Source organism: Vombatus ursinus, unplaced genomic scaffold (genome assembly GCF_900497805.2).
Source record: "Vombatus ursinus unplaced genomic scaffold, bare-nosed wombat genome assembly UNPS02014801.1, whole genome shotgun sequence".
Classification (NCBI taxonomy): domain Eukaryota; kingdom Metazoa; phylum Chordata; class Mammalia; order Diprotodontia; family Vombatidae; genus Vombatus; species Vombatus ursinus.
Window position 1 is genome coordinate 25934702 of NW_020954579.1, and position 27293 is coordinate 25961994.

Genomic DNA, 27293 nt, shown 5'->3' on the forward strand with positions numbered 1-27293 from the left:
ATTTAAAGTATTCACCTTATAGATGTCTGTATTTACTTATTTGTAAGTTACATTGCTACATGTTAATAATTATGCATATAATATAACACAAGATGTAAATAAAAATTTTAAAATAAAGATGAAATTATTGATGTTAGGATCAATAGATAGCCAGGAGAGTTTATTCAGTGGAGCAGTGACCTGGTCAGAGGTGTCTTTATTGTTGTTGTTGGGTTGTGTGTGACTCTGTGACCTCATTTGAGGTTTTCTTGGCAAAGACACTGGACTAGTTTGCCATTTCCTTCTCCAGCTCATTTTACATATGAGGAAACTGAGGCAAATAGGGTTAAATGACTTGCCCAGGGTCACCTAGTTAGTAAGTTTCTGAGGCCAGATTTTAATTCAGGAAAATCAATCTTCCTGACTCTAGGCCAGGTACTCTACCCACTGTGCCACTCCTTCAAACATGATTTAGGAATATCAATTTGTTAGCTATGTGGTGGATTGATTGGAATAGGGGAAAGAACTGAGGCAAGAAGACCAATTAGGAGGCCAATACAATAGTGTCTATGAGAAATGATGAGGGCTTGAATGAGGGAGGTGGCTGTCTGAGTATAGAAAAGGGGATGGATAGAAAAGATTGTGTGGGGGTAGAATTATAGAGTTTGACAACATAGGATATGTGGGGTGAGGGAGAGTCAGAAGTCAAGGATGACAGAGGTTTTAAATTAAACATGAGTCACTCTAAGGATTAGAGGTACCTTCTACAGAAATAGGGAAGTTCTGAGATGGAGTGGCTTTGGGGGAAAGATGATGGAACAAGATCAGTAATGCAAATCAAAATCTATTCATTTCTGTTCATTCTGTGCTACTCACTTTGTCCCACTGAAAATAAAAAGCAGGATGGGATGACAGCTCTTATTCACCAGTCCCTGAGCACTTTCTAGAACACAAAATTCACAAAGGGTGCCTGAGGCGACCTGGGGGCAGGCTGCGCATGTTCAATGGGGTGGGGAAATTTTGCCTGTGGATATTGGTGCAGGTTGCATAGTCCTGATTTGGTTATAACTGCCCCCAAGGGACTGAAGACCACAGTCATTGACCTCCAGCCATACTAGGGATGGAACAAAGTGGAGGAGTGTTGGGCAATGAAGAAGTCTGTGGAATTGTCTTGGAGACAAGCCTTGCAAATTAGCTGTCACAGGACTGAGACCTATCTTCTCATCTTCCTGTTAGTTACCCCTTAGAATTATGCCACAGCCGCCTTGGAGTCCTGCTGTAGTCCACTGAGGATACAATCCCCACTTTGTAGACTAATTGAGCTAAAAAAAAATGAGATATCTATATACCCTTTTATTTTTGTATATTAGCTAATGAGTTGTTCATGCTAAGACGTTCAACATTCAATTATTTTAAATGAATACCTTCCCTCACATATGTACAATGCCTTATGCATGAGATAGGAATTGCATGACAGAAATTGAAATACCTTGTGCTATACCATAGAGAAGTACAAACATGAGTACTGAACCCAATCAATATCAACTCACTCCCTCTGTGAAGAGGAAGGAAGTATAGAAATATTTACCAGCAGTGTGTATGACTGCAAAAGACAGAGTCATGCAGAAATACAGAGACAGAGATAGAAGGGGAAAAGGAGAAAGGAATACATTTTTATATAGCACCTACTATGTGCCAGGTAACGTGCTAAGCGCTGTACAAACACTATCTAATTTGATCCTCACAATAACTTAGCGAGGTAGGTGTTGAAAAAGACAGACAGGCAGGCCGGCAGACACGGAGAGAAAAGGCTTGCTTGAGAGCTGAGTTGCATGTCTACTAATCTGGGAGCGTATACTGTCTCAAGCAAGATTGGTATTCCATGGTACGGTGAAAAGTGTACTAGTTTGGGACTCAGGAGATTCAAGTCCAACACACAGTTAAGTAGCTGTGTGACTGGACAAGTCACTCAACCTTTCTAGACTTTAGTTTCCTCATCTGCAACATCGGGGGATTGGAATACGATCTTCAAGGTCCTCCCTAGCCCCAACATTATGAGCTGAAAACTGCGGAGAGGAGAAAGGAAAAAGGAAAAGGAAAAGCAGAAAGAAATGGAGAAAAAGAAAAAGAGGAGCAAACGAAAAAGGCAGACAGATCCGCCCCCCCCAGATGCTTCTTCCTCCTCCTCCTCCTCCTCTCTCTTCCTCCTCCTCTTGCAAATTCTGTCTGCCCCCACTCCCCCAACCCCACCCCCCTTTCCGGGCTGCGGTGAAAACATGGAGACTCTGAATCCGCCCCATGACTAACTCCTGCACCGCGGAGGAGTCGGGACACACACACACACACACACACACACACACACACACACACTCACACACTCACACACTCTGGGCATGCTCAGTCGGCGGGGCCGGTTCAGGCTACTGCCACCACCACCACCACCAGCAGCAGGAGTAGCAGCAGCAGCAGCACAGCAGCAGCAGCCCCGCCGCTACCGCGGTCGCCGCTGCTGAGTCGGAAGCCTGTGCAGAGCAAGCGGGGCTGTCAGTGAGAGTGGAGAACGCGAGGGCGCGCGCGCAGCGGCGGCTCGGGCTCCCGCACCGGCACCTGGGGCTCCCGCGGCCGGAGCAGCAGCAGCAGCAGCAGCAGCAGCAGCAGCAGCAGCAGCAGCCCCGGCCGTGCCGGATCGGGCACTGTCTGCTCCTCTCCAGCCAGGACCTCCTGGTCCCCCACCTGGCCCCGGGGCTCCTGCCCTTCCTTCTTTCCGGGGAGCGGAGGGAAGGTGTGCAGCACCTCTTGCTCCCCTCCAGCCTCCCCACTGCCTCGTCGGGCTCCGGCTTTCCCAGGGGAGGCAGGTGGTGGCTTGGGGGGGACCATGGCCGACGTTTTCCCGGCCAACGACTCCACCGCGTCTCAGGACGTGGCCAACCGCTTCGCCCGCAAAGGGGCGCTAAGGCAGAAGAACGTGCACGAAGTCAAGGACCACAAATTCATCGCCCGCTTCTTCAAGCAGCCCACCTTCTGCAGCCATTGCACTGACTTCATCTGGTAGGCGCACGCCCCTGTTGGGCTGGGGTCGGAGAGAGTGGCGGGCGGGGGAGGGGGGGGGGGTGGGGTAAAGGCGGGGCGCGGTGGGGGGGGGGTGGTGGTAGAGAGAGGCACTGGTACAGGCACACTCACCAACATACCCCGAGGTGCCCGTGGGCAGTTGCACTTTCACACCTATGCACACTCAACGCCCTGGCACTCAGCTGACACGCCCAGGCACACTCACTCACACTCATGGATACCCCGGGGAAAGCTGAACAACAGTAATGCACACACACACACACACACACACACACACACACGCAGGCTGATCCGCCCACAGAGCTTAGTGGCAGAGAAACACCAATGGACACTCACACTAAAAGATACAAACACACCCACACCTACTCTCATTCACTTTATTGACACCCCTCCACGCGGTGACAAATCCACTGGCGGGGTCTACACTGACACTTTCTTCTTGGCATTCCCCGACAGGTGATGAAGAGGCTGGCACTGCCAGGCATTGACATTTACACACACACGCACACACACACAGATACTGATAAATTCAGGCTGCCCTCTTCTACATGCGCACACTCACACAGGTAGTAGAGCAATGGTGTGCGGCTATGTGGGCCAAGGGAAAAAAAAAATTAAAAAAAAACAAAGGCAGAAGAGTTTCCCCGATTCTCTTGTCCGGCGAACCGCACACAGGAGAAACTGAGGAGCTGCTGCAACTGTGCTGTCACTCATTCCGAGCCTACTCTTTGCCAGAGGGCGTGTGTTGACTCTGTGTGTGTGTGTGTGCCTTTCCTTCCAGCTTACACTCCACTGAACCTTGTGCCCCCGCCTACTGTAGCTTATAACTGCTGGGCACAGAAAGACTTTGACTTTTCTGAGTAAGCAAGCAGAGAGAGAGAGAGAGAGAGAGAGAGAGAGAGAGAGAGAGAGAGAAAGAGCAGAAAGAGCAGCAAACTGTTGCAGGCATGTGGTGGGGGAGGAGGTGCATTAAAACAGAGCAGGCAAAGGGCAGGAGGCATTTAAAATAGACCCTGTCAACACAAGATTAGTCTTGCAAGTCTGTAGATGAGAAAAGATTCTTTATTTAAGAAAAATACTATAAAGAATAAAGGCACTTGATAGTTATTTAAAACTAAAGATATGTCCAATTGGGCATAAGATTGCTAGGTGGGGGAAAGTAGTTCTTCCTCGCCCCCCCCTTCCAAATCGTTACTTTATACATCTTTTTCTGCTTCTTGTTCATACATGTAGGCAATCTGCAATAGTTTGCTAAATGTAGTTCCTTAGGTCCTAGACCCTTAAAGACACACGTTGAAACTACATTGTAACTCCAGCCAGCTGTTTCCTGTAGGCATCTTCTTGTCCCCAAGGGGTGAAAATATAGTAGTAGCTCAGTGTAAATCTGTCAGTGTTGGACAATTGACCTAAATTGGTGGGTTGGTGCTGTCATTCTTCTAAAAAGAATAGCATTTTTAAAAAAAGGAATCAAATCAGAATTTATAATTTGAATGAAGTTGTTATACTCAATGGAATGGGTAGTTGTAGATGTGGCTACATGAAAAAAGATAGAGCATCAGGGCAAAGGAAGACAGCAAATATTTTAAGGGGGTGCTTTCTATCTCCATTAAATAGGTATCTTTTGCTTACTTCAGGCTCTTAATGCTTTATTTTTATTGTTACATTCTTTAAAAATAGAACTCTGTTGCTTAGTTCTTGAGGAAGCTGCTAAGCTTAAAGACTGAATTCCAATGTACATCATTTAGTTTACCACGTTCCTACTATCAGAGATTAAAGGAACAAAACTGTGTTGACAGGCAAATCAAAATGGACAATAAATTATCCAGATAATTCAAACAATTCCCCTGCCCCTGTTGTTACTTCAATTATCTAGATGCTTGTGGTAAAACTTTTTTCTTTTCTCTTTCTTTTTCCCTTCCTTCCCCTTCTCCCTTCCTCCATTCCTCCCTTTTTTCCTTCCTTCCTCCCTTTCCTTCCTTTCTTTTTATTTGCCTTGTGTCTGGAAAATTGCTTCAGTTCGTACCTTCACTTATGCTAGTGTGGTCTAGCAACATTTTCTAATTATCAATTGATTCCTAGTTTCTGCATTTACTAAAGTTTTTATTTGAGTCTGAAAGCAGTGAAACTAAATATTTATATTTAGTGTATCATATTAGAAAGCACTCTAAACTATCTGCATTTCTGAACTACTTTTAATTCTTTTTTTTTTTGGCGGGGAAAGAAATGCTTTGCAGCTTAATATCTATTTTAAGTTGCTTTTATCCTGAAATCATTTTTACTCTGGACACAGATAATATCAAATGATTCCAAAAAAACCAAGTCTGTACATAAGGTTAACTCAGTAAATATTAAACGGTTACTCATCTCAAGTGCAAACAACAAATACAATGATTTATTTGTAAAATTGGGCACTTACAGCCAAAGTTAAACCTTAAGAAAGTTTGCTTTCACAAAGTCTAGGTATTGGGAAGTCCGTATATCTTAAATAAACTTTTAACAGTTTAATAAGCTTAGTTAAGCTGTTTGTAGAGGGAGAAAAAGGCTGCTCAGTCTTTGGTGATAAAACAATAAAATTGCTTTTTGTTCCAGGACATATACTTTTGAAACAAATTGTAGTACAATTTTTAATGTCATACTTGTAACCTTTTGAAAGCTGAGTATCAACAGCATAGGTATGCAAAGGTGAAAACTGTGACACTGTAAAATTCCAGGGTAGTTTGTGGAACTATTTTCCAAAGTTGAATCTATAAAGGTGGTAATTTGAGCATTCACTGCTGGAAGTATGTTTTTGCTACAAGATCAGAGGGTTTTATTGGATAACCTTTAAATGTGTAAGAATAGCTTGCCCCTTATTTTCCTTGAATGTTATTGTCCAACACAAAATTTCTTAAGAGATTTTTGTTCTTTCTGTTTTTTTTCAGGGGGTTTGGGAAACAAGGTTTCCAGTGCCAAGGTAAGTGATGTGGTTTTCTCGGCTAGGTGTACGTATACTTTGTTGGATTTTGTTAAATCTAGTAGAAATGATGAAATCTAGGGCATGAAATGAGTACACCAGACAGGCAAAGTATATCAAGTCAGCTTTTTCCTTGCAGGAAAAGTATATGGTTGTCTAATTGGTTAAATGCCATGAAATGTGAAGAATTGGTATTTGGGTCTTAAAAAAATAATTTACGAAAAGAAATACTCCTAATCTCCATACAGGGTAGCATTTCTTCCTCTTTAAAAAAAAAAAAAAAAAACAACTTTCTGTATTTTTTTCAGGGAATGTTCTTGTCAGAAACTACTGTCTGTGTGTGGGTGTTTAGGAAAATGGATCCACTTTATATTCATATAGCTTTTCTTTCCTGTTCTTCTTTGTTTTTCATCACTATCTGTTTTACCTATGCACTGAGTTGTACTGATTGACATTCATTTTAGGTAACACAGAGTTCCTGTGTCAAACTTTTTAAAATCCATTTGAAAATTGTATGCACATTTGATAGTGCATTCAATTTTTAAATGGATTGAAAAAAGTTCATCATGACTGTAGGCCTGATCCTCATCCAGAACCAAGTTTGTACTTACTAACATAATGGAACTGATAGGATAGCTGCTGGAATCTGCAATATTATGTTGCAGCACTTCTATATTCCTTAAATACTCATCAAATAATATAATGCCCCTTCATTGTGAAGAAGAAATAAATTCTTTTGGGAATGTGCTTTTGATTAGAGCAGCATTAAATTCATGCAAAATTTCTAATTTTTCAAAGTTTCCATACCCCTTGGAGTGTCATTTCTGCTACCTAATAATAGTGATAAAAATAGTGAGTCTCTACAAAGAGCTTTAAGGTGTGCCAAGCATCATCCGCATATTATCTCATTTGATCCTCAAAAAACAAACAAACAAACAAACAAACAAACAAAAAACACCCTGTAAAGCAGGTGCAGCTGTCCCCATTTTACAGATAAGGTAACTTAGGCTAAGAGATTTATTTGACTTGCGCAAGGTCACACAGTTAGTAAGTATTTGAGGCAGTATTGAACTCAGGTCTTCCAGCCCCCAAGTCCAATGTTCCATCTGTTGTTCAACTAACTGCCTTTACCTAGGTCAATCATGCATACTTTAAGGATTTATTAGCTCACTCTCTGTCTAGTTCTTTGCCAGACATTTTTTGGTGATTTAGTAAACTGGAAACCACATATTTCCATTCAGGATATCAGTTTTATTTATTAGCTGTGTGTTAAATGCTTTTGATAGTTCAGAAGAGGACACAGAGTGGAATTTTATTACCTTGTTAAATTTTATATACTCTTAAAAAAACAAGCTGAGTATACTAAAAGCTCATAATTCCATAGACTAATCTTGTTTTTGAGAAGTAGTCATGGAATAGTGGATAGAGAGCTGGCTTCAAAGTCACAAAGACTTGGGTTCATATCCTGTCTAATATATATTGGCTAGGTGACCCTGGACAGTTCTCTTAACCTTGAAGTGCTTTAGGAAATTCTGTTGGAGTAGCTGTAAATTGGCATTGGTAGAGAGAGTTTCCTACATGAATAAAATCACAGGTCTAGAAAAGAAAAATCCCATTTTTTTGTTCTTTGATATGTAGATATATTTGTTTAATGACTATTACATTAATAATAAAAATTTAAAAATGAATTAAAGATAAAAAAGAAGTATTTTTGACCTGAAAAGTCTTAATATTATTTGTTTCATTAAGCAAATTATTGAAAACAGCTATAACAAAACAGAAATACTATATTTCCTTTTTTAAAGTTTAATTTTCTCATAGTATTATTTTCATAATTAGTTACATTTTCAAAACTCCATGATAAAGTGAGGCCCATTTCTTCTTATATTCACCCTGTAATCATGGTTTAAATTTGAGTATTCTCTTATATGAGCATTCCCTAATATTTGCATTCTTTTACAACAAAATTCTTTTTAAGTCATAGTGAATGAATCCTTTGGGAAGTTAACAGTATATATCTAGGCAAATATTTTTTAAGAAAGAAGAGAATAATAATTAGATACTATGCTACTCTCTTAGTGTAGATTAAATGAAGAGAAGCAGCAGCAACCATTTCCCTAAGTCAGGTAATTTGACTTTAATAGCAGAGGTGTGGCTTTTTGGCATTGTGCAAGTAAGTCTACTGCATCTGATTCAGTGCAATATAACATTGAGTCTCGATGGTGTGGATGTGGGATTTCATTGGGTCTCTAGGGCACCTTGTTGAGAAAGCAATTAGTTGAGTAGATTATAGATTATTGGATTCTTCTCTGCTTTTCAGATCTAAGAGAAACTGAGCATAGCTACCAGAATCTTGCTTAAAAAAAAAAAGATTTCCTATTTAGAGGAATTCATTCTGCAGCTATAGGATCCCCTCTAAGATCCTGAATCCCCTTTAATACTGTTTAATCTGGAAAGTAGAAAAGAACCTCATTAGATTGTTGTTTTATCTATAGGACAGCATTATGATATGACTGTAATGACTGTATTAGAAGATTATTTTGTGTACAAGTGGAAGTCATGGCAAATCTGATACGTGAAAATCTGGATTGGCAAAACAGTTAAATTTGGGAGGAATTACTTGCTTTCCACAAATATTCTTTGTTTTACAAAAGGATTACCACATCAGTTCTTTAAATTATGAAATTCCCTCCTTCGTTTAAACTAGGCTTTACTTTGAGCGTGACATCTATAGCATGTAAAGTGAGGCACATCTGTTTTTAATGTAGAATTTTTAGTCATCATGTCTCTCTCTCTCTTTCTCTTTCTCTCACACACACATACATACACACACACACACACACACACACACACACATGGTCTGTGATTTTAATAATGTTGGGAACTCATGGGTACAATATTTTCCTCCAGTGGTACAGAAAAACAACTCCTTTCTACCTCTCGCCTTAGAGAGTTGCCTAGGGACACAGAGGTTAAGTGGGACTTGCCCATAGTAACACAGCCGATATGTATCTATCATTCTAAGGACTTGAATCCAGACCTTCTTGATTCTCAGGCTGACTGTTGTCACCCAGTTAAGTCTTTCTGTCAAGCCTCACTGTCTCTCATATCATTATGTAATTTACATTTTATGAGAGAATAGTGGCTAGACAGTGAACCTTATAGTCAGGAAGACTTGATTCACGTCCATTCTCTGATGCATATACTATTTGTATGACCCTGGGGAAGTCATAACCTTCCAGAACCCCTGGCAACTCCCTTAGACTATAAATTGCAGAGTAATAAATCAGCCAATCATCAAGCATTTATTAAGCTTTTGTGTTGGGCACTATGCTAAGCACTGGGAATATAAAGAAAGAGAAATAAGGTCCTTACTCTTTTAGAGTTTACAATCTAATGGGGGAGAAAACATTCAAACAATTATATACCAACAAGATAAATGCAGGATAAATAGGAGATAATCTCTGAGAAATGCACCAGCAGTAAGGACAATCAAGAAAGGCTTCTTTTAGAATGTGGGTTTTCATTTCAGACTTGAAGGAAACCAAGAGGTGGAGACAAGGAAAGATAGAATTCCAAACAGTTATTCTATAGGAATGGTGGTAAGTCTGAATTGTTGGAGGAATCATCCTTACTTGGAGTTCCTTACATAAATAAAATCATGGGTCCATCCCCCCATCCCCAAGTTATGATTACACATTTATGTATTACATAATACACAATATAACAAATCAATAGTACACATATGTAAAGTAACCAGCATTTAAATAGAGACTCTTCCAGCTGATCTAGTTAATCCCTATCTCCATGTCCATAAAATGAGGTTAAACCATAAAGTCTAATGTTATTGTTACCCAATAAAAGCTAAATAGCAATTAAAAGAATAGTAGTTGAAGAAAGAATAGAATTTTAATCCTTAAACCTGACTTCATAATTTATGACATCTTACAGGGTAAACCCATGCAGTGAGGGGGAAGTATTATCTTTCAGAAGCCTGAAATATTCTTTCCTGCTTTCCCATATTTAAATAATACAAAAGTAGAAGCTGGGATTTTTTTCTGTGGTTCTATTTAACAAATTATTCCCATTGGTTTCATAACAGCTTAACCTAATGGAACTTACCTAGTATTCTTATTTATGTTGTAGCACAGGTGTACAACACTGAAAACTGATCTCCCCTGTGCAGCTTACACAGGAGGATCCTGTTGTGAGCTGCTTACTCTGTGAAAAAAGAGAACTGCAGAGCAGTTGACTCAGTAAGCAGGCAGTCAGTGAGTTTTAGACAATGATGAAATGAAATATTTTTCTTGAAGTAGTTTCCAGAGGTGAAGTACGTGCCTCGTTTTAGTTAAAATTGACTCTCTAATATGCCTCCTTTTGTCACATTCTGATTTTGGTATAGTTCAGAGAGCTCGGTAGGATCTTTTATTTATTTATATTGCTTAACTTTCCAAACATCCTTGTGAGGCTAGTGGAGTATGCAGGTAAACGTCCCATCATTCAGTTGAGAGAACAGAGGTATGGTGAGGGTGGGTGACTTGTCTAGAAGGATTACGATGCAGATGGTGCTGACGTCTAGGAATCCTGTCACTATGCTGGTATATTCAGTCCTTAAGTATCTCAAGAGCAGTTGTCACAACACAGTACTGCATGTTATAATTTAATGCTCAAATTACTGGGTTATTTTCTCCTTTCCTCCTGGGCCAGAGTAGTTGAAACATTATGATCTGCTTACTCTCATGGTTGGAAAAGGGAATGAGCCAACTCCACTTTTTCCCTTCAGGGTTAGCAAGACCAAAAGCTGTCTCTAGTTACACAGGATAGAAACAAACCCTGAAAATGTAGCCTGATTATTGAATGTTCAGAATTGCAACTTTTAAAGTTTACTGTTATCTATTAATTTACCTTATCTGGGCATTATTATTTCATCTTTTTTTGTTTGTTTGTTTGCCTCATCTTTATTTACTATCATCACAATTCATTTCAGCAATATTTGTCTGGTACCTAGGTGCTGGTCAAACAAAAAGAGTCCCCGCCTTGAAAGAATTTCTGTTGTTCAGTCAAGGTTCAGACTTGCTTTGCCAGGGTCCATTTGACTAAGACTACTTAAAGGGACAGCATTAAAATAAAATTCTGCCACCTGACCATTCACCAATAGGAGTTGATTTAAATGATCAAAACATGGATGGTCAGAAACTGCCACATTCACTGGATTTAGAGATTGCTCTTGTGTTCTGTTCTTGTCTTGAATTATCTCACTGCTAAGAATTTAGCAGGTATTGTTACTTAACCTCTACCTTGAAGTGAGGTTCTGTGGTTAACAGTTCTAAGAGAAATCTCTTACTTTCCTCTCTTCCTGTTAGTGTGTGTTTTAGTTTAAAAGTCAGTAGATCTTTCCATTAGCTACAGTGAGTGAAAGGGTGTTTCATGTTTGATCTATAAGAATGAAAGACAGTGTTTGATGGAGGAAGGAGCTCAGTTTGCAGCAGAAAAGGTATCACATTTAGTACATCTGAGCTGAGAAACTTATGAAAAATAAGGTGATCTAAAGCCAGGGGGGAGCTTGTTTCACTCATAGTAAAATTCCAGAGTAATAAAGTAAGAGAATGAAATAATTTTAATCAAATAGAAGGGAGAAAAAAAAGGATCTTACAGTCTTCAATCATGCAGAAAGATAATATGGTAATATTTCCAAGAGGGGATGTGGAACTAACTGCCTTCTGTGAAAATCTTTAAAAATAGGTATGCATCTTTCTGGATTGGTTTACCTTAGACTTTAGCAAACTGTAGCAATGTATGATAATTTTCTTTTTTGTTGGTATTTTTTAAATATCACCAGAATTTCTCCCTGTATCCCCTGCCTTCTCTTCCCAGAGAACAATCCCATATAACAATACTATTTTTTAAAGAGAAAAAAAGGGATTAAAAACCTGATCAATATGTCAAAATAGTCTGAAAATATATGCAACATGTCATGCCTCAGTGCACCTGTGGACCTTCTACTTCAGCAAGGGTATAGGATGGGAGTTTCTTCTTAATTCTCTTCCTCAGGGCCATGCTAATTTGTTGGAATTATGTAATATTCACTTTTGATTGTGGTGATTTATTCCATTTTTATTGTTTCAGTCATTGTGTATATTGTTTTCTTGACTTTGCTTACTCCTCTCTGTCATGTAAATCCTGTCAATTTTTCCATACTTTTCTGTATATATCATATTCATCATTTCTTACAGCAGAGTAATATTCTATTTCATTCATGTACCCTAATTTATTTAGTCTTTCCAAAATCAGTGGACATCTGCTTTGTTTCTAATCTTTCACTACCACAAGAAGTTATGCTGTGGATATTTTGGTGTGTATAAGGCCTTTCTTCTTTTCAATTACCTTCTCAGGATATAAAAAATCTCTAGTTCAAAGAACAGGAATATTTTAGCTAGTTTATTTGCATAATTCAAAGGGCTTTCCAAAGTGGTGCTTTCCACCAACAATGTGAGGTGAAATACTGTGGTAGTGTATAGCTAGTCCCATAATCCCTCCAACATTGATTATTCCCATATCTTGTCATCTTTTGCCAATTTACTAGGAATGAGGTAAAACCTCAGGGTTGTTTTAATTTATATTTTATTATTAGTGATTTGGAGTATCCTTTCATATGGTTGTTTGCAAACATTTTGCAATTCGTTGAGAGCTGTTTATATTTTTGGACCACATATCTATTGGGGAATATTTTGGTCTTTTATATAAATATATTAGTTTACGAATCTTGCCTTCCAAACCCTTATCAGAGAAATTTGATACAAAAAAATCTCCCCCCATTTGAACACTTCCCTTATCCTAGATGCATTAATTTTATCTGTGCAAAGGCTTTTCAGATTCATGTAATCAGGATCTATTTTATATTTTATAATTGTTTCTTTCACTTGTTTGCATCTACCCATAGCTGTGAATGGCATATGATTTGCTTCTCTGCTAATTTTTTAATGGTATGATGATTAATATTATAGTCATATATCTATATAGAGTTTATTGTGGAATATATTATAAGGTGTTGGTCTAAGCTTAACTTTTTTCATACTGCTTTCCAGTTTTCCCAGCAGTTTTTTTTCAATCAAATAGGGAATTCTTCCTAATTAGGGAGTTGTTGAAAATAAAATTCTTTGCGCTTTCGCTGATTAAGGAGGCAAAATTCAGGACAAAGAGAGTTAAAAGTTTATTATAAGTAGGTCAAGGTAACAACCCCTTGTAGGCTGATCACTGTTGATCATTGATGGTTAAGAGATGGAGCCAGCTTTTAATTTATAACTTTCATAATGAAATAAAGACAATTAGTATAGGTCCATATCAGCAAGAGATTGGGCCTTTACATCTCACTTCCTTCCCAAGGTAGGAGTATGTGAAAATTTCCAGGTATAAACAGGGGTGATTTGACTAAGTGACAGAAATCAGGTGACTGCCTCCCCCCAGCACTGATTAACAAGCATGTCTGGGAACAATGGGTCACTAAGTCAGCATAACTTTCAATACAGTCTTCTTTCACATTATACTTTATACACCTCCTCACATAGTCTGAGATCCTGTGACACTGGACTTCTTGATGTTTCTCAAACATGGTATTCTCAACTCTTCACTCCTGCATTTTCCCTGCATGTTCCTCATGCATGGAATGCTCTCCCTCATTTCCAGCTCCTGGCTTCTCTGGCTCCCTTCAAATAAGCTATAATCTTACTTTCTACAGAAAGTCTTTCCTGATCCCCCTTAATTCTACTGCCTTCCTTCTGTTGATTATTTGCAATTTATCCTGTATATAGCTTTTTTGTATGTAGCTGTTTGCATGTTGTTTCCTCCATTAGATTGAGCTCCTTGAGAGCAGAGACCATCTTTTGTTTTTATTCCAAGCCCTTAGCAAAGTGCCAGGTACAAAGTAGGCTTAACTGACTTTTCCAAGTAACCTATGTTTTCTGGCTTTTCTGGGTTTTTGAGACCCATATTTCTGATTTTTTTCCCATGTTCTATTGATCTTTATTTTTCAACCAATACCAGATTGTTTTGATGGAATGCTTTTCCTCCTTTGTCCCTACCTCTTTTCATTATTTCTCTTGATATTTTGGTCTTTTATTTTTCCAAATTAATTATGATATTATTTCATTTAGTTCTGAAAAGTATTTCTTTGATAGTTTGATTTGTAGGATTATAACTATAAATTAACTTTTGTAGTATAGTCTTTTTTGTTCTATTGACATAGGCCAGTCATGAGCATTCCTCCAGATAATTCAATTCCTCCAGTTGTTCATTATTTCTTTAAGGTACACTTTATAATTTAATCTGTGCAAGTATTTTGTGCACTTTGGCAAATTGATCCCTAAATATTTTGTGCATTTTGTATTTATTTGTAAGGGAATTTCCTTTCTATTGTTGCTTCTTGGATTTTGGGTGTGTGTTTGTATACAAATGCCCTTGAGTTCTGTGAATAAATTTTATAGCCTACAACTTTACTGAAACTACTGTTTCAATTATTATCTTTGCTTATTCCCTATGATTTTCTAAGTAAGCCTTCATGCCATCAGCAAACAGGAATAGTTTTATCCATTCTTTGCCTGTCTCAATGCCTTTAATTTTTTTTTCTTGTCTTACGGATATTGCTAGCCTTTCTAGAACTATATTGAATAGTAATGGGGAGAGTGGGCAATCTTTGCTTTTACTAATTTACTGAGAAAACTTTTATATCATCTATTGTATTCTTTTGAATTTCATTGCATCTGATGCTTTAGATAGATAATTGTTATGTTTGTTGTGGGGGCAGGTCTAAATCCCTCTCAGTTCAGGTTCTATGTTGGAAAGAAAGAGGCACTCAAAAATCACTGAACATTTAACAAAGGAGGAGGTTTACATTGCCTAACACAAGCAAGGATATGTAACAGATACAGGGGCACTCATCTTCCCCTAAGAGTCTGGTCAGTCACTCATCTGGATAGGATGGTTCACTTGGTCTGAAGAGCTCACTAAGTCTTTGAGATGCCAACTACTTGCTGCTTTGGGACCTTTTATACATGCAGACCAGGAAGCTGGGGCCAATCAGGTTTTTTAGGGGGAGGAAGATGTCTCAGAGAAGGTAGGGAACTACTGGTCCCACTATATTATTGAAAAGACCCCTCCTGTGCCTGTAATTTATAGGACTTTTAGCATAAATATGTGTTGTTCATTGTCAAGGCACTCTTTCCTCATCTAGTGAGATAATTCTGTGGTTTTGAATGTTTTTGTTTTTATATTACTATGTTGATTGTTTTCCTAATGTTAAACCAACTTTGCATGCCTGGTATGCATCTAACTTGATCATAATGAATAAATCTTGGATGAATTTTGATAGTCTTTGACAAGGTTTTATTAAAATTTTTAAAATTGACATTTATTATTAATATTGGTCTATAGTTTTCCTTCTGTATTTTAATCTTCTCTGGCCTAATATTAGGACTATATTTGTCTCATAAAAAAAGAGAGTTTTTTCTCTTTCAGTTTTTGTGAATAATTTATATAGTACTGGTAGTAACTATTCTTTTAAAAGTTTGATAGAATTCTTTAATTCCATCAGGACCAGGAGTTTTTTTTTCTTTGCTAGTTCATTTACTGCTAGCTCTATTTCCTTTTGATCACTTAAAGACAATTAGTTCCTACTGGTAAATGGTCTAGTGGTAGAATTTTATTTTAATTCTGTCTCTTTAAAAAGTCTTAGTCACATAACCTCTGGCAAAGCAGAACAGAACTATGATTGGACAATGGAAATTCCTTCAAGGCTGGGATTCTTTCTTGTTCCTCCTGTGGGTAGGTACCTAATAAATATTTGTTGAATTGAATTGTGATGATAGTGAATCTAGATTAGAAAAACAAACAAAAGAAGACAGAATAATAAAGCCCAGGTAAAGTAAACTATAGATACAACAAACTTGCAATTTTTCCACTTCATCTCTCTTGATAAGACTCCTTTTCTTAATTCACACAACACCAACCCTTGTGTCTCCTTTCCTCAAATCTCTTCCAACTGTGCCCAGAGAGATTTTCCTGAAAATTAGTTCTGAATCTCCTGCTCTAGAAACTCCAATGGCTCCCTGTTGCTTCTAGAATAATATATAAACTGCTCTGTTTGATTTTTAAAGCTCTTTACAACCTGTCTCCTTTATGTCTTTCTGGTCATCTTATGCTCTATTTCCTTCTATACACTCTGTGGTTTAGCTACAGAGGCCTGCTTGCTATTCCTTGAACAGGACACTCCATATCTTGTCTCCTTCCCTTTTCACTTACTGTTCCATTTGTCTGGGTTACTTTACCTCCACTCCTTCATTTCTTACAATCTCTGGTTTCCTTCAAGCCTCAGTTCAAACAGCAGTTACTCCTGGAGGCCTAGCCTGGTCTCCTCCTCTGCTAGTGCTATTCCATCTGAGGTTATATGCTCTGTATGTATCTTATCTGGACTAGGGTGTATGGGGTTTCTAAGGAGGACTTGCACTTCTGGTGTAAGGGCTTGCCAAGCCCTTTTCAGGGCTACTTATCCACCTTTGGTATCTACCTGGCACTCAACTCTCACCTTGCTCCAAGAAGTTATAGCATGCTTAGTGGCCACATGCCCTGGTAAACTGTCTCAGCACGTGGGCTAAGCCAGGTTGAGGGTAACCTACAGGCCTCAAACCTCATCCATTACATCCTGGGCCATTGCCGGTCACCTTGACTTTTGTCTTGCCACTGGACTTGGGTGACTCTGAGAGAGTGAGGCTGATGACTTTGTACAACTCTGCCTCACTTAAATCCCATTCGCTCATGAGTCGAATCACCCCAAGATGTCATTGGTCTTCTTCCAAAATAAAGGACAAGCAACATCTTGAATATTCCTATTTATGTAAATAGTTTCCCCAATGATAATGTAAACTGTTTTAAGACTGAAACTTTTTTTTTTTCTTCTTTGCATTGTGCTTAGCACAGTGACTGGCTGATAGTAAGCACTTAATAAATGCTTGTTGACTGATTCATTAATTGATTGAGCCAAAATCAGTATGTACAAACTATTTTGTTCTGCTATTTTCAGTTAACATTATTTCATCTTAACATTTCTAGCCATAATTATAGTCTGTGTTCTTGTGGTTTTTGGAGTTGTATAAAATTGATCTTGTTAGCACACTGTAGTTTGCTAAGCCATTCCCTTATCTTACAATATTTGTGTTGTTTCCATTTTTTTTTTATTATAAATAGCACCATTAAAAACATTTTTATATAAATTATGTTTTTTCTTCTGAGTTATTTCCTTGGGGTATAATACCCAAGATGGAATTACGTGTCAAGAGATGTAAAGTTTTATTGCTCTTATTACATATTGTTATATTTTCTCCAGAAAGATTGGACTCACAGGGCCACTAGGTATGTACAAGTGTGTTTCCCACATTTCCAGTAATATTAAGTTTTTATTATTTTTGTCTATTTTTACTACCTTTTTGTATTTGTTTAATTGCTAGTGAGGGGGTGTGTGTATATGTATGTACAGACATATACACACACATGCAACTGGGTGGCACAGTGGGTAGAAGGCTGGTCCTGGAGTCAGGTGGAGCTGGGTTTAAATCTGGCCTTAGACACTTAAACTATGTGACCCTAGGCAAGTTACCTAACCCTGTTTGCCTCAGTTCCTCATCCATAAAAAGAGCTGTACATACAAACCACTGTAGTATCCTTGACAAGAAAACCCCAAATGGGGTCACAAATAGTCGGATATAACTGAAAAATGACTCAACTATATATCTTTATCTCTATCTATCTATCTATACATATATACCCACTTGTATATAAACATACATATATTTACTCAGGAATTACCTTAAGTTGTTGCGTCATCTTTACATGTTTTTGGATAGTGTACTTTTATTATATTTGTAGGACATTTTCCATTTTGTTGTTTTCATTTTGATATTGACTTTATTGTATTTCATTACTTTTTTTACTTTTAACACATCCGTGTTATAATTTTTGTCTTTGAATGCTTCAGTAGATATTAGTTTATTGCCTTCTATAACTGGGATAAAAATATTTTCCTATTTTTACTGATAATTTGGTTTCCCAGATAGGTGACTGCTGCCCACAGTTCTAGAGGTGACTAAGGAGCTGTACTTCTAACACTGCAACTCATGAACCAGCACTGTTGTCTTTCCCATTAAAACCAGTAGACTCAATAAACTCTTCACAAAGTCATTTAGTCAAATAGCATAGCAAGAATAGTGGTTACAAACATTCCTCAGCAAACCCTGGGGTATACTCTCCCCCACAAATTCTCAGAGTCTATTGCTGGAGGAGGTAGGTACCAATTTAAAGGATTATGCTAGTGAGTCATAATTGTTTATGTTTCCCTACATTACCACCAACATGGCCAAGGAAGTTTATATCTCTGGAACTGCAATGCTTTCATGTTCTATCCTTCTCTAGAGAGCCCTCACTCAGTTTGCTGCTGTAGGGAGGGTCGCTGGTGATAGGTGGCTTCACTCATAGTCTGGGCTTGCTCCTTAGAGGTCACAAAATCTTATCCGGATGGGTCAGTCTGTTGCCAGGATGGATCAGGCAGGGTGACTTGGCTACTTGCCATCTCTGCTTGATGGGTTGATCGGTGGACTCCTTGGACTTGCTCTTTGGTGGGCAGCTGTAGATAACTCACCTTAAGCTTGATTGGGTGCTACTGTGCTCTTTTAGCTGTGGCATACTTTGCTTTTTTGGAAAGGGCAGGAGACCCTTAGTCTAAAATATGCAAAAGTCACTCTTAATTCTGCTTCCTCAGGACCTCTGGTCTGAAGTTTATCACCTCTGGGACCATCAGTCAATAAACATTTATTAAGCATCTGCTATGTTCCAGGCACGGTACTGAGCCCTGGAGATGCAAAAGAAGATAAAAGACAGTCTGTTCTCACCCACCTCAGTCTAGGTTGGAGAGACACTATGTAAACAACTACATAATGTACAAAAAAAATCTATGTAAGTTGTAAAACTTAAACAGAGGGAAGACAGTAGAAACTTTTTTTTTTCCGCTTAGGCAATTGGGATTAAGTGACTTGCCCAGGGTCACACAGCTAGTAAAATGTCAAGTGTCTGAGGCTAGATTTGAACTCAGGTCCTCCTGACTCAAAGGCCAGAGCTTTATCCACTGCATTACCTTGCTGCCACAAGACAGTAGAATTAAAATAACTCAGACAGGCTTCCTGTGGAAGGCAAGGTTTTACCTCCACCTTGAAAAAGGCCAGGAAAGCCAGGAGGTAGAAAAGAGGAAGGAGAGTCTTGAGGACAACCCAGTGAGTTGGGAGATGGAGTGTCTTATTCAAGGAATAGTAAGGATGCCAATGTCCCCAGATTTCAAAGTATTTGGGGAAAGATATAAAAAATAAGAAGCCTGGAAAGGTTGGGGAAGGCCAGGTTATAAAGGATTTTGAATGCCAAAAAGGATGTTATATTTGATCCTGGAGATGATAGGGAGCCACTGGAGTATATGGTTTGGAACCTCTTGGTTGAGAGCTGAGTTATAAGGGGCAGCTGGGGGTGTAGTGGATAGAGCACCAGCCCTGAAGTTAGGAGGACCTCAGTTCAAATGTGACCTCAGCCACAAGGAAACTCACTAGCTGTGTGACCCTGGGCAAGTCACTTAACCCCAATTGCCTTGCCAAAAAAAAAAAAAACCAAACAAACAAAAACAGAGCTATCTCTTCCTAATTTATGTGTGCCCTCACCTTAATTTATTGAGATCCTTTAGTAAGTACTTTGCCCAGTCTTCCTATCTGCTATGCACATGAGTGGCTGGCAATAGTAACTAAGCCCTAGAAGAAAGCTCTCTCTCTTTGTTTCTTTTAGCCTTTTTCATATGCACATGAGCTACTTAAAGCCTCCCTCCCCAAGGTGAGGGAGGGAATGTTTCTATTACACCTAAAGGGCCTACTCTTATATCTCATTTTCTCTGTCTTTGCCCCTTATGACTCTGAACTTTACTGAAATTTAAAAGGAATACATTATTATACTTGTTTATTTTGACAAATAAGCAAGATCCTTCATATTTATTTCATTTGACCCCTGTGATGGCTGTTGCCATGTGTGGTGGCAGTAATAATCCAAGTTATTTATTTTTCCTGCTGTTACCTAATCACCCCAACAACATTTTTTAAATAGTGAGTCCTTTCCCCACTGTATTACTTCTGGTTTGTCATAAGTTAAATTGATAATAATAATTTGACTTCATTTCTGTAGTCTCTTTTATTCCACTGATTAATCATTCAGCTTTGCCACATGGTTTTGAATAATTTTCAGTGTTTGACATGTATTAAAAAATCTGGTAGGGTGACGTGACCATCATCATTAATTTCAAAGTGGCATTCTTTCTAGCTCATTCTACTATGAATTTCATTATAAATTTATTGTTCTAAAAAAATTACCTGTGGGGTGTTCAATCCAATAGTACATATACTAAAATATTCTGTGAGGGGTTTTAATTAATGTTACATTAAACATATGTATGAATTTGGGGAATATTGCCATCTATATGATATTTAGTTGACCTAGCTAAGAGCAAAGTACAATATAAGCTCATTCTGTTTATAAAGAATCTCAAAAGTCAGTGCAATTTTAAGCTGCACTAAGACTTTTGGGATATCCTGTATTTAAGGCAATGTGTTATCCCCAGCTGATTTGGGCCACAGTGAGGGAGAAACTTTCTTTGATATGGGGTGAATTAAGTCTAGACTAGGTTTTAATAAGTATGCCTCACCAAGCTAATATAAATTTACCTTTTTATTTTATATTATATATCACCAAGAGATTAAAACCGATTGCCAAGTTACAGAGAGATGAGGTATCATCTCAGCTCTGCTGATTTGGGTATTTACAAACATTCTGTGTCAGGAAGAAAATCTTGTTTTACAGGGACAAATAAGGGTAGTGCTATGATTAGTAAGTTGGAAGTCACTTAAATTCGTTTAAGGAAATACATTTGAAGAAGGATAGCTTTGGGGCAGCTAGGTGGCATAATGGATAGCGCTCGGGCCTTGGAGTCAGGAGAACCTGAGTTCAAATGTGACCTCAGATACTTGACACTAGCTGTGTGACCCTGGGCAAGTCACTTAACCCTGATTGCCTCACCCCCCCCCAAAAAAAGAATGACAGCTTAAGGGAAGAAGACATACCAAAGTTCCAATGGACAAATGTTTGGTTTTCCAAAATTTAGATTGTTTTGGAGAGGCCAAAATAATGTCATTGAAGGAAACATATAGAAGACTTTTTCCAGAAAGCATAAATAATTACTAAAGTGGATGCTTTAACTGCTCTTTGACACTCATTTTTTGTCAAAATTTTCATGATAAACCTTTGATTTAAAAGATTTTCATATTGATATTTTTTGGTTTTATAGCACATTTCTTTTAAATCTGTAAAATCTGCCTTGTAAAAGGAGATTTAAAGAGAAAGAGAAACAAAACAGTGCAACAAAACCAACAAACATGTCTGCTCTGTCTGGCAGTATATGCCACACTATACCCATAGTCCCCTACCTTGGCAATGAATGAAGGGAGGTGCATTTTCTCAATTTATTTTCAGGGACAAGCCAGGTCATTATAATTACCTGGGGTTTTGTTTTTGTTTTTGCTGTTGTTCTTTCCATGTCCATTGTATTCACTGTACAAGTTGTTTTGCTAGCTCTTCCTACTTTATTTTTCATTAGTTCACATGAATCTTCATGCATCTCTGAATTCTTCATATTTCATTGTTCCTTACGGCATGGTGATGTTCATTATATCTGTGTATCACAGTTTGGTCAGTCATTCCCCAATCAAGAGACATCCACTTAGGTTCTACTTCTTTGCTAGCACAAAATGCTGTTATGAGTATTTTGGTATATATTTGACCTTTGTTTCTGTCTTTGACCTCCTTGTGGTCAGGGAATAGAGATTTTGATCATTTTCTTAGTATAATTCCAAATTGTTTTCCAGAATGGTTGGACCAATTCAGATCACCATCAGTGGAGTGTGCCTCTTTTCCCAACCCTCAACGCCATTTACTATTCCCATCTTTTATACTGATTGTGTGGTAAAATCCCAGTCTATTTGGATTTGAATTCCTCTTGTTATTAGTAATCTGGAGCTATCTTTCTTATGGCTGTTGCTCAATTCTTCCGAGAACTTACATATTATATGTGCTTATTGGTTAAGGAATGGCTATTGCAAGCTCTTAATTTTTAATATTTGTTTTCAATTAAATTGAAAAAATACTTTTGTCTTTTGCTTTAACCTGCCACACCCAAATGTCAGTGTTGGCACTTTTTAATTTTAGAAGTTGGAGTTAGCTATGATTGCTGTAATCATGTCTTCCTATCCCCCTCACTTTAAATCATAAGAGGGTAAAATAGTTTTTGCAATTTTCTATTTCATACTGGATTATATATTGCATTGATCATGTTATGAATAGGAGTAAAGTCTTGGAAACTGTCTTCAATTGAGCTCTGATTAAAGGGATTGGATAAAATCGGTTTCAGGAGAAGATTTCATTCTTCAAATTCTGACTGACTGATCACTATGTCTTTTAATTCCCTTCTTTTTTGATTACTTCATATATTTTAAATTTTTTATTCTTCCTCATCTCTTTGTAGTCTTCCAGAGTGACTCGAATTTACAAGATAGAAATGAGTATATGAAAGTGAAGATAGAGGTCTTGAAAGCATTTTCTGAGGATATAACAACCTCTTCGGTTGTGATTGTTTCTAGATTAGACCAGCCCTGAAAAACCTGGGGGTTTGACAACATCCTTAGTTCCAAACTGGAAAATTTAATCAAATAAAATTCCACTAAGAAATAGCTAATTCTGCCATTAGTGAGATAATATATGTGTATATTTATATACATAATCCATTAGCTGTTCTTATTTTTATTACCAATTCAATTGATGGGCTGTGACCTGGGTCCAGAATGCCATCAGGATTCCATCAGGGCAAAAGGCAATTGTGTAAGGAGTACCTATTATCTAGAGCCTTTAGACTATCATAGGAAGGTGAATGGACTATCTATAGAGATGCTCTTTCAGTAAACATAAATCTTGTACAGATAATGTATACACTGGTTCCCGATTTGAATAGGAAAAGCAGAGCAAGTTGGATTGACTTTGGGGATATATGGTGTTTTGGAATGACCAAATCTTCTTCCTGAAGAATGGCCCTTTTTTTTTTATAATATTCATTTTCTTAGTCATGCTATATGGTTGTGATTCATGAAATACCACAGTCTTAGAAGAAATAAAATTGCAGGTTACCCAAAGAGCAAGAGAGAGAGGTGCATGTAGGGGGTAAGTAGGCTATAACATGCTACCAGGCAGGAATTATGTATGATCAGCAATGAACAAGTCTTGTAGCATGAATGAGGTGTAACCAGAGAACAGCTCACCAACTCCCACCTACCATGGAAGATTTTTAGGAGGAAATGCTAAGAATCACAAGATAAGAAGGTCTGGATTCGTCTCAACCTACACCAATGAAAAGGGTATTCATATTGCAGTCTCATCTAGCCTAATACCAATTCAATTCTGCTTTGGTTTGAATCAGGTACAGAGCTTCTCTCTTACTGAGAAGACAAAACAACAACAACAACAAAAACACTTTTATGTAGGTATTTTCATTGTCCCCCAACATCAGTTTGATAACTATGTTCTGCTATTACTGTCTACTTCTTACTTTGTTCTCTAAGAGTTAAATTTTATCTTTAACTTTATGTTTGGTTATATTGTAGACTCATACCCACTTTATAAAGAACAGTTGCTTCTCTGGGTCTATTTTGTCCCTTTTTTTTCTTTTACAAATTAATCATTAAGGAAAAGACAAATGTTTAATTGCCATTTTTTTTAAAGCTAGAAATGAAGTTCATTGAAGTTCTCTTACATAAGATCTAAGTTGCACGTTTTGCTTTCTCAGTGGAAGTTGGGTTCAGTTATAAGTCTATTCCCATAACATTTCAGATTTGTGCTTGATAGCTCCAAAGACGGTTCAGTCTTTTTAAAAATACATTTTTATTGATGCATTTTGTTCTATATTACTGTAGTTTCCCCTAGTATTCCTCTCCCACTCCCTGGAGAGTCATTTCATATAACAAATAGTATTTTTTTAAAGCCCCCCAAAAAAAGAAAGAAAAGAAAAAGAAGAGGGGAAAAAATTAGTATAACTCATCAGTATATTGAAAAAGTCTGAAAAATGCACAATGTGCAATACTTGTAGACCTCCCATCTCTACATAGGGCTAGGGTGGGAGTGTCTTCTCATACATATTTCTTCTTTCAAGCCATGCTTATTCTTTGTAATTTCATAACATTCACTTTTGATTTTTTTTTCCTGTGGTTCTTTACATTTCCATTGTTATAGTCATTGTGTATTTTATTTTCTTCATTTTGCATCATTTCATGTAACTTTCTATTCATCATATTCCATAATTTTTTTTACAGCACTGTAATATTCCATTACATTCATGTGCCGTAATTTGTTTAGCCATTCCCATCTACTTTGTTTCCAGTTCTTTGCTTTCACAAAATAGTGCTACTACAAATATTTTGATGTACATAGGGACTTCTCTATCAGTGGATACTGAGTTTATTACTATAAACCTAGTAATAAAATCTCTGGGTCAAAAAGTGTAGACATTGTAATTACTTTATTTGCATAACATCTCAACTTTTTTTATTCTAATGGGTTGCATTAGAATATCTTGACTTAGAAACCAAAGATCCCTGCAGAGTGGCAATGTTATTTAAAATTCAGCTTTTAATGTCAGTACCCATAGCAAGATATACTTTGTGCTTTCCCCTTGTGTTAGCTCATTTGCTTAAATATTTGGTTGTCATTGAATGTCAGTTTTTCAGTAATTAAAAAAAATGCATTGGGTTGTAGTGTTATGCCTTTTATCACTTAAATGATAATCAAATTGCATTTGTCTTTCTCATCAATACACAAGAAAAGAGCTACTTTCCCTTTTTTAGGAATGTGCTTCTTTGATACTTTGCCAGCAATCTCTTGAATATAATGAAGCCTGGGAATCATAATTATAGCATTCACTCATGTTGTTTAGAAGGCAGGGACTTATAATAAGGGAAATATTGAAGTAACTAGGGGGGATATGATAAACTTAAGAAATTTGCTCATATTATCAGAATCTGTATGGGCAAAAATAGTAAAGAACATTTATAAATAGATATTAGAATTATGAGACACTGTGGTATTTTGAATAGAAGGCTGAACTTGGAGTAAGGGAGACATATTCTAGTCCTCCTGCCTTTGGTACATATTGACTGTGTTCATGGGTAAGTTACTTAAACTCTCAGTGTCCCAGGTAATTCTCTCATATTTTAAGTGTTAGAGGATTTTCACATCAAGAATCAGAGTTTTAAAAAATCATAACTTACTTTTTGAGAGTTGTATTCTAATTCATTATTCTCAAGTTGATAATATATCTCTCTAATTATATCCCTAATAGCTTGCGTAGTCTCCTACATTTTAATAAATGTTTGTTGAATAGAACTGAAGCAATTTGGAAGAACACCATGAACTTTCTGCTGGGGTAAAATGGTGCTTCTATGTGGTTTGCAGATTTGCAGAAATGAATTAGCTTACCTGCTCAGTATTTGTAGTTGGGTTTATGTAAGAAGTCTTTAGGTAAGGCCTTTTACAAATGCCTTATCATCCAAGTTCATTTAGTTTATATTCTGGTTCTTAGATGAAGTATAATTACTAATGCCATGTCCCCCTCATTGAAATGAGGCCTTTCTATTTGAGGTTAGAAAGGTTGGGTCAATCTGAGTAAGACATTTTCCAGTTTTTTTTTCAGTTTCAGTTCAGGTTGTGACCTTTGAGCAGAATCCAAGGGAATGAATCCAAGTCGATTGCTCACTGAAGAAAAATAATCAGGCACATTGATTTCCTAGAAGATTGAAGGTTTGTCTTGCAATTTTGTGCTTGGCTCTTCATAGTGAATGAGGCCTTCATGAAAACAAGAAAAACACTACCTCTACATCTATATTTAGAAAATATGAAAACTTTATTTTATGCCATTTATTTGTTCCTGAAAAATTGTGACTGAACTGAATTTCTGCAAATTAAATTCTATTTTGAATTCATTAGGGTACCTTGATATGTAAAGTGGTCCTGTTGTGAACCTTTTGTAATTTTCTTGTGCATAAATACACATTTTCATGCATAGGGTTTGCTTAAAGTGAGTTGCACCTGTAATTTTTATGGAGAAAGATCTAAATTCTTTATAGTTTGACTCTTTTTAAAAAATCTGAGTATCTCATCATGATATTAAACCACTTTGAATCACTTTTTAAAAAGTGAGATTTTAGAATTTGGCTTTACATCTTAGCATTAGCATATCTATTAAAATTATTTTCCCCCATAAATTCATCACTAATTATCTTTGAATGAAATGTGAGGCTTTGATAGGTTACTTTAGATTTTAGAACAAATTCAGTTTGAGGCCAAGGACTGATAGTTGGCATTCTTTTTTCCCCCTTTGCCTAACTGCACAACAAAGCACCCCAACACCTGCTGGTATTGAGCTGTGTCTTGGCTTATTTGATGCACATTAACTTGCAAAGTAGCATTTTAGAAAAGATTAATTATTGTGCTGGCACTGGAATAGCAACTGCTCTAATCTTGCTGGAGCCTAAAATGGAATTTAGATAAAAGGTGAAGGTCGCAGAGAATGAAATGTAAGACTTGTTTTGTGGAACTATAAACTGTCTAGGTTTTTTTTTTCTCATTTAAAATTATGCTCTCACCATCATTCCTAAGTCTTCGCTCTACCCTTCCTCACAAATCTCCTGTGAAAAATTAAAAAAGAAAGCCCAACACCTTCAGGGAATTGATTTTTGATAGTATTTCTTTCAAGACCTAGCCTAGGCAGCTAGGTGACACAGTGGAAAAAATGCAGGATTCATGAAGAACTGAGTTCAGATTTGGCCTCAGACACTTACTAGCTGTGTGACTCTGGGCAAGTCTGTTTTGATCTCTGTCTGCCCCAGTTTCTTCATCTGTAAAAGGGAAATAATAATAACATCTACTTCCTAAGGATTTTGTGAGAATCAAGTATGATGGTATTTGTAAAAAAAAAAAAAGATTAATGAACTTTAAAGTGCTATATACATGCTAGCTATGATTCTTGAGAGGTGCTCTGTACTGCTGGGACTATTTATATAGAACAAGATGGAAAATAGCTGTGATGCTGCCTCAGTATTCCCTGCAGCATTTGAATGCCAGATTTGACTCT

General features: G+C 37.5%; 1 protein-coding gene across 1 annotated transcript in view; it reads left to right on the plus strand.

Annotated features, from left to right (window-relative positions):
* The first annotated feature begins 2776 nt into the window (after positions 1 to 2776).
* PRKCA (protein kinase C alpha) overlaps positions 2777 to 27293 on the plus strand; it is a 438280-nt gene continuing 413763 nt past the window's right edge. Inside the window, exons 1-2 of the mRNA XM_027873394.1 lie at positions 2777 to 3027; positions 5970 to 6001. Coding sequence (XP_027729195.1) covers positions 2855 to 3027; positions 5970 to 6001 — 205 coding nt within the window. The 5' untranslated portion in view covers positions 2777 to 2854. The remainder of the gene's footprint in view (positions 3028 to 5969; positions 6002 to 27293) is intronic.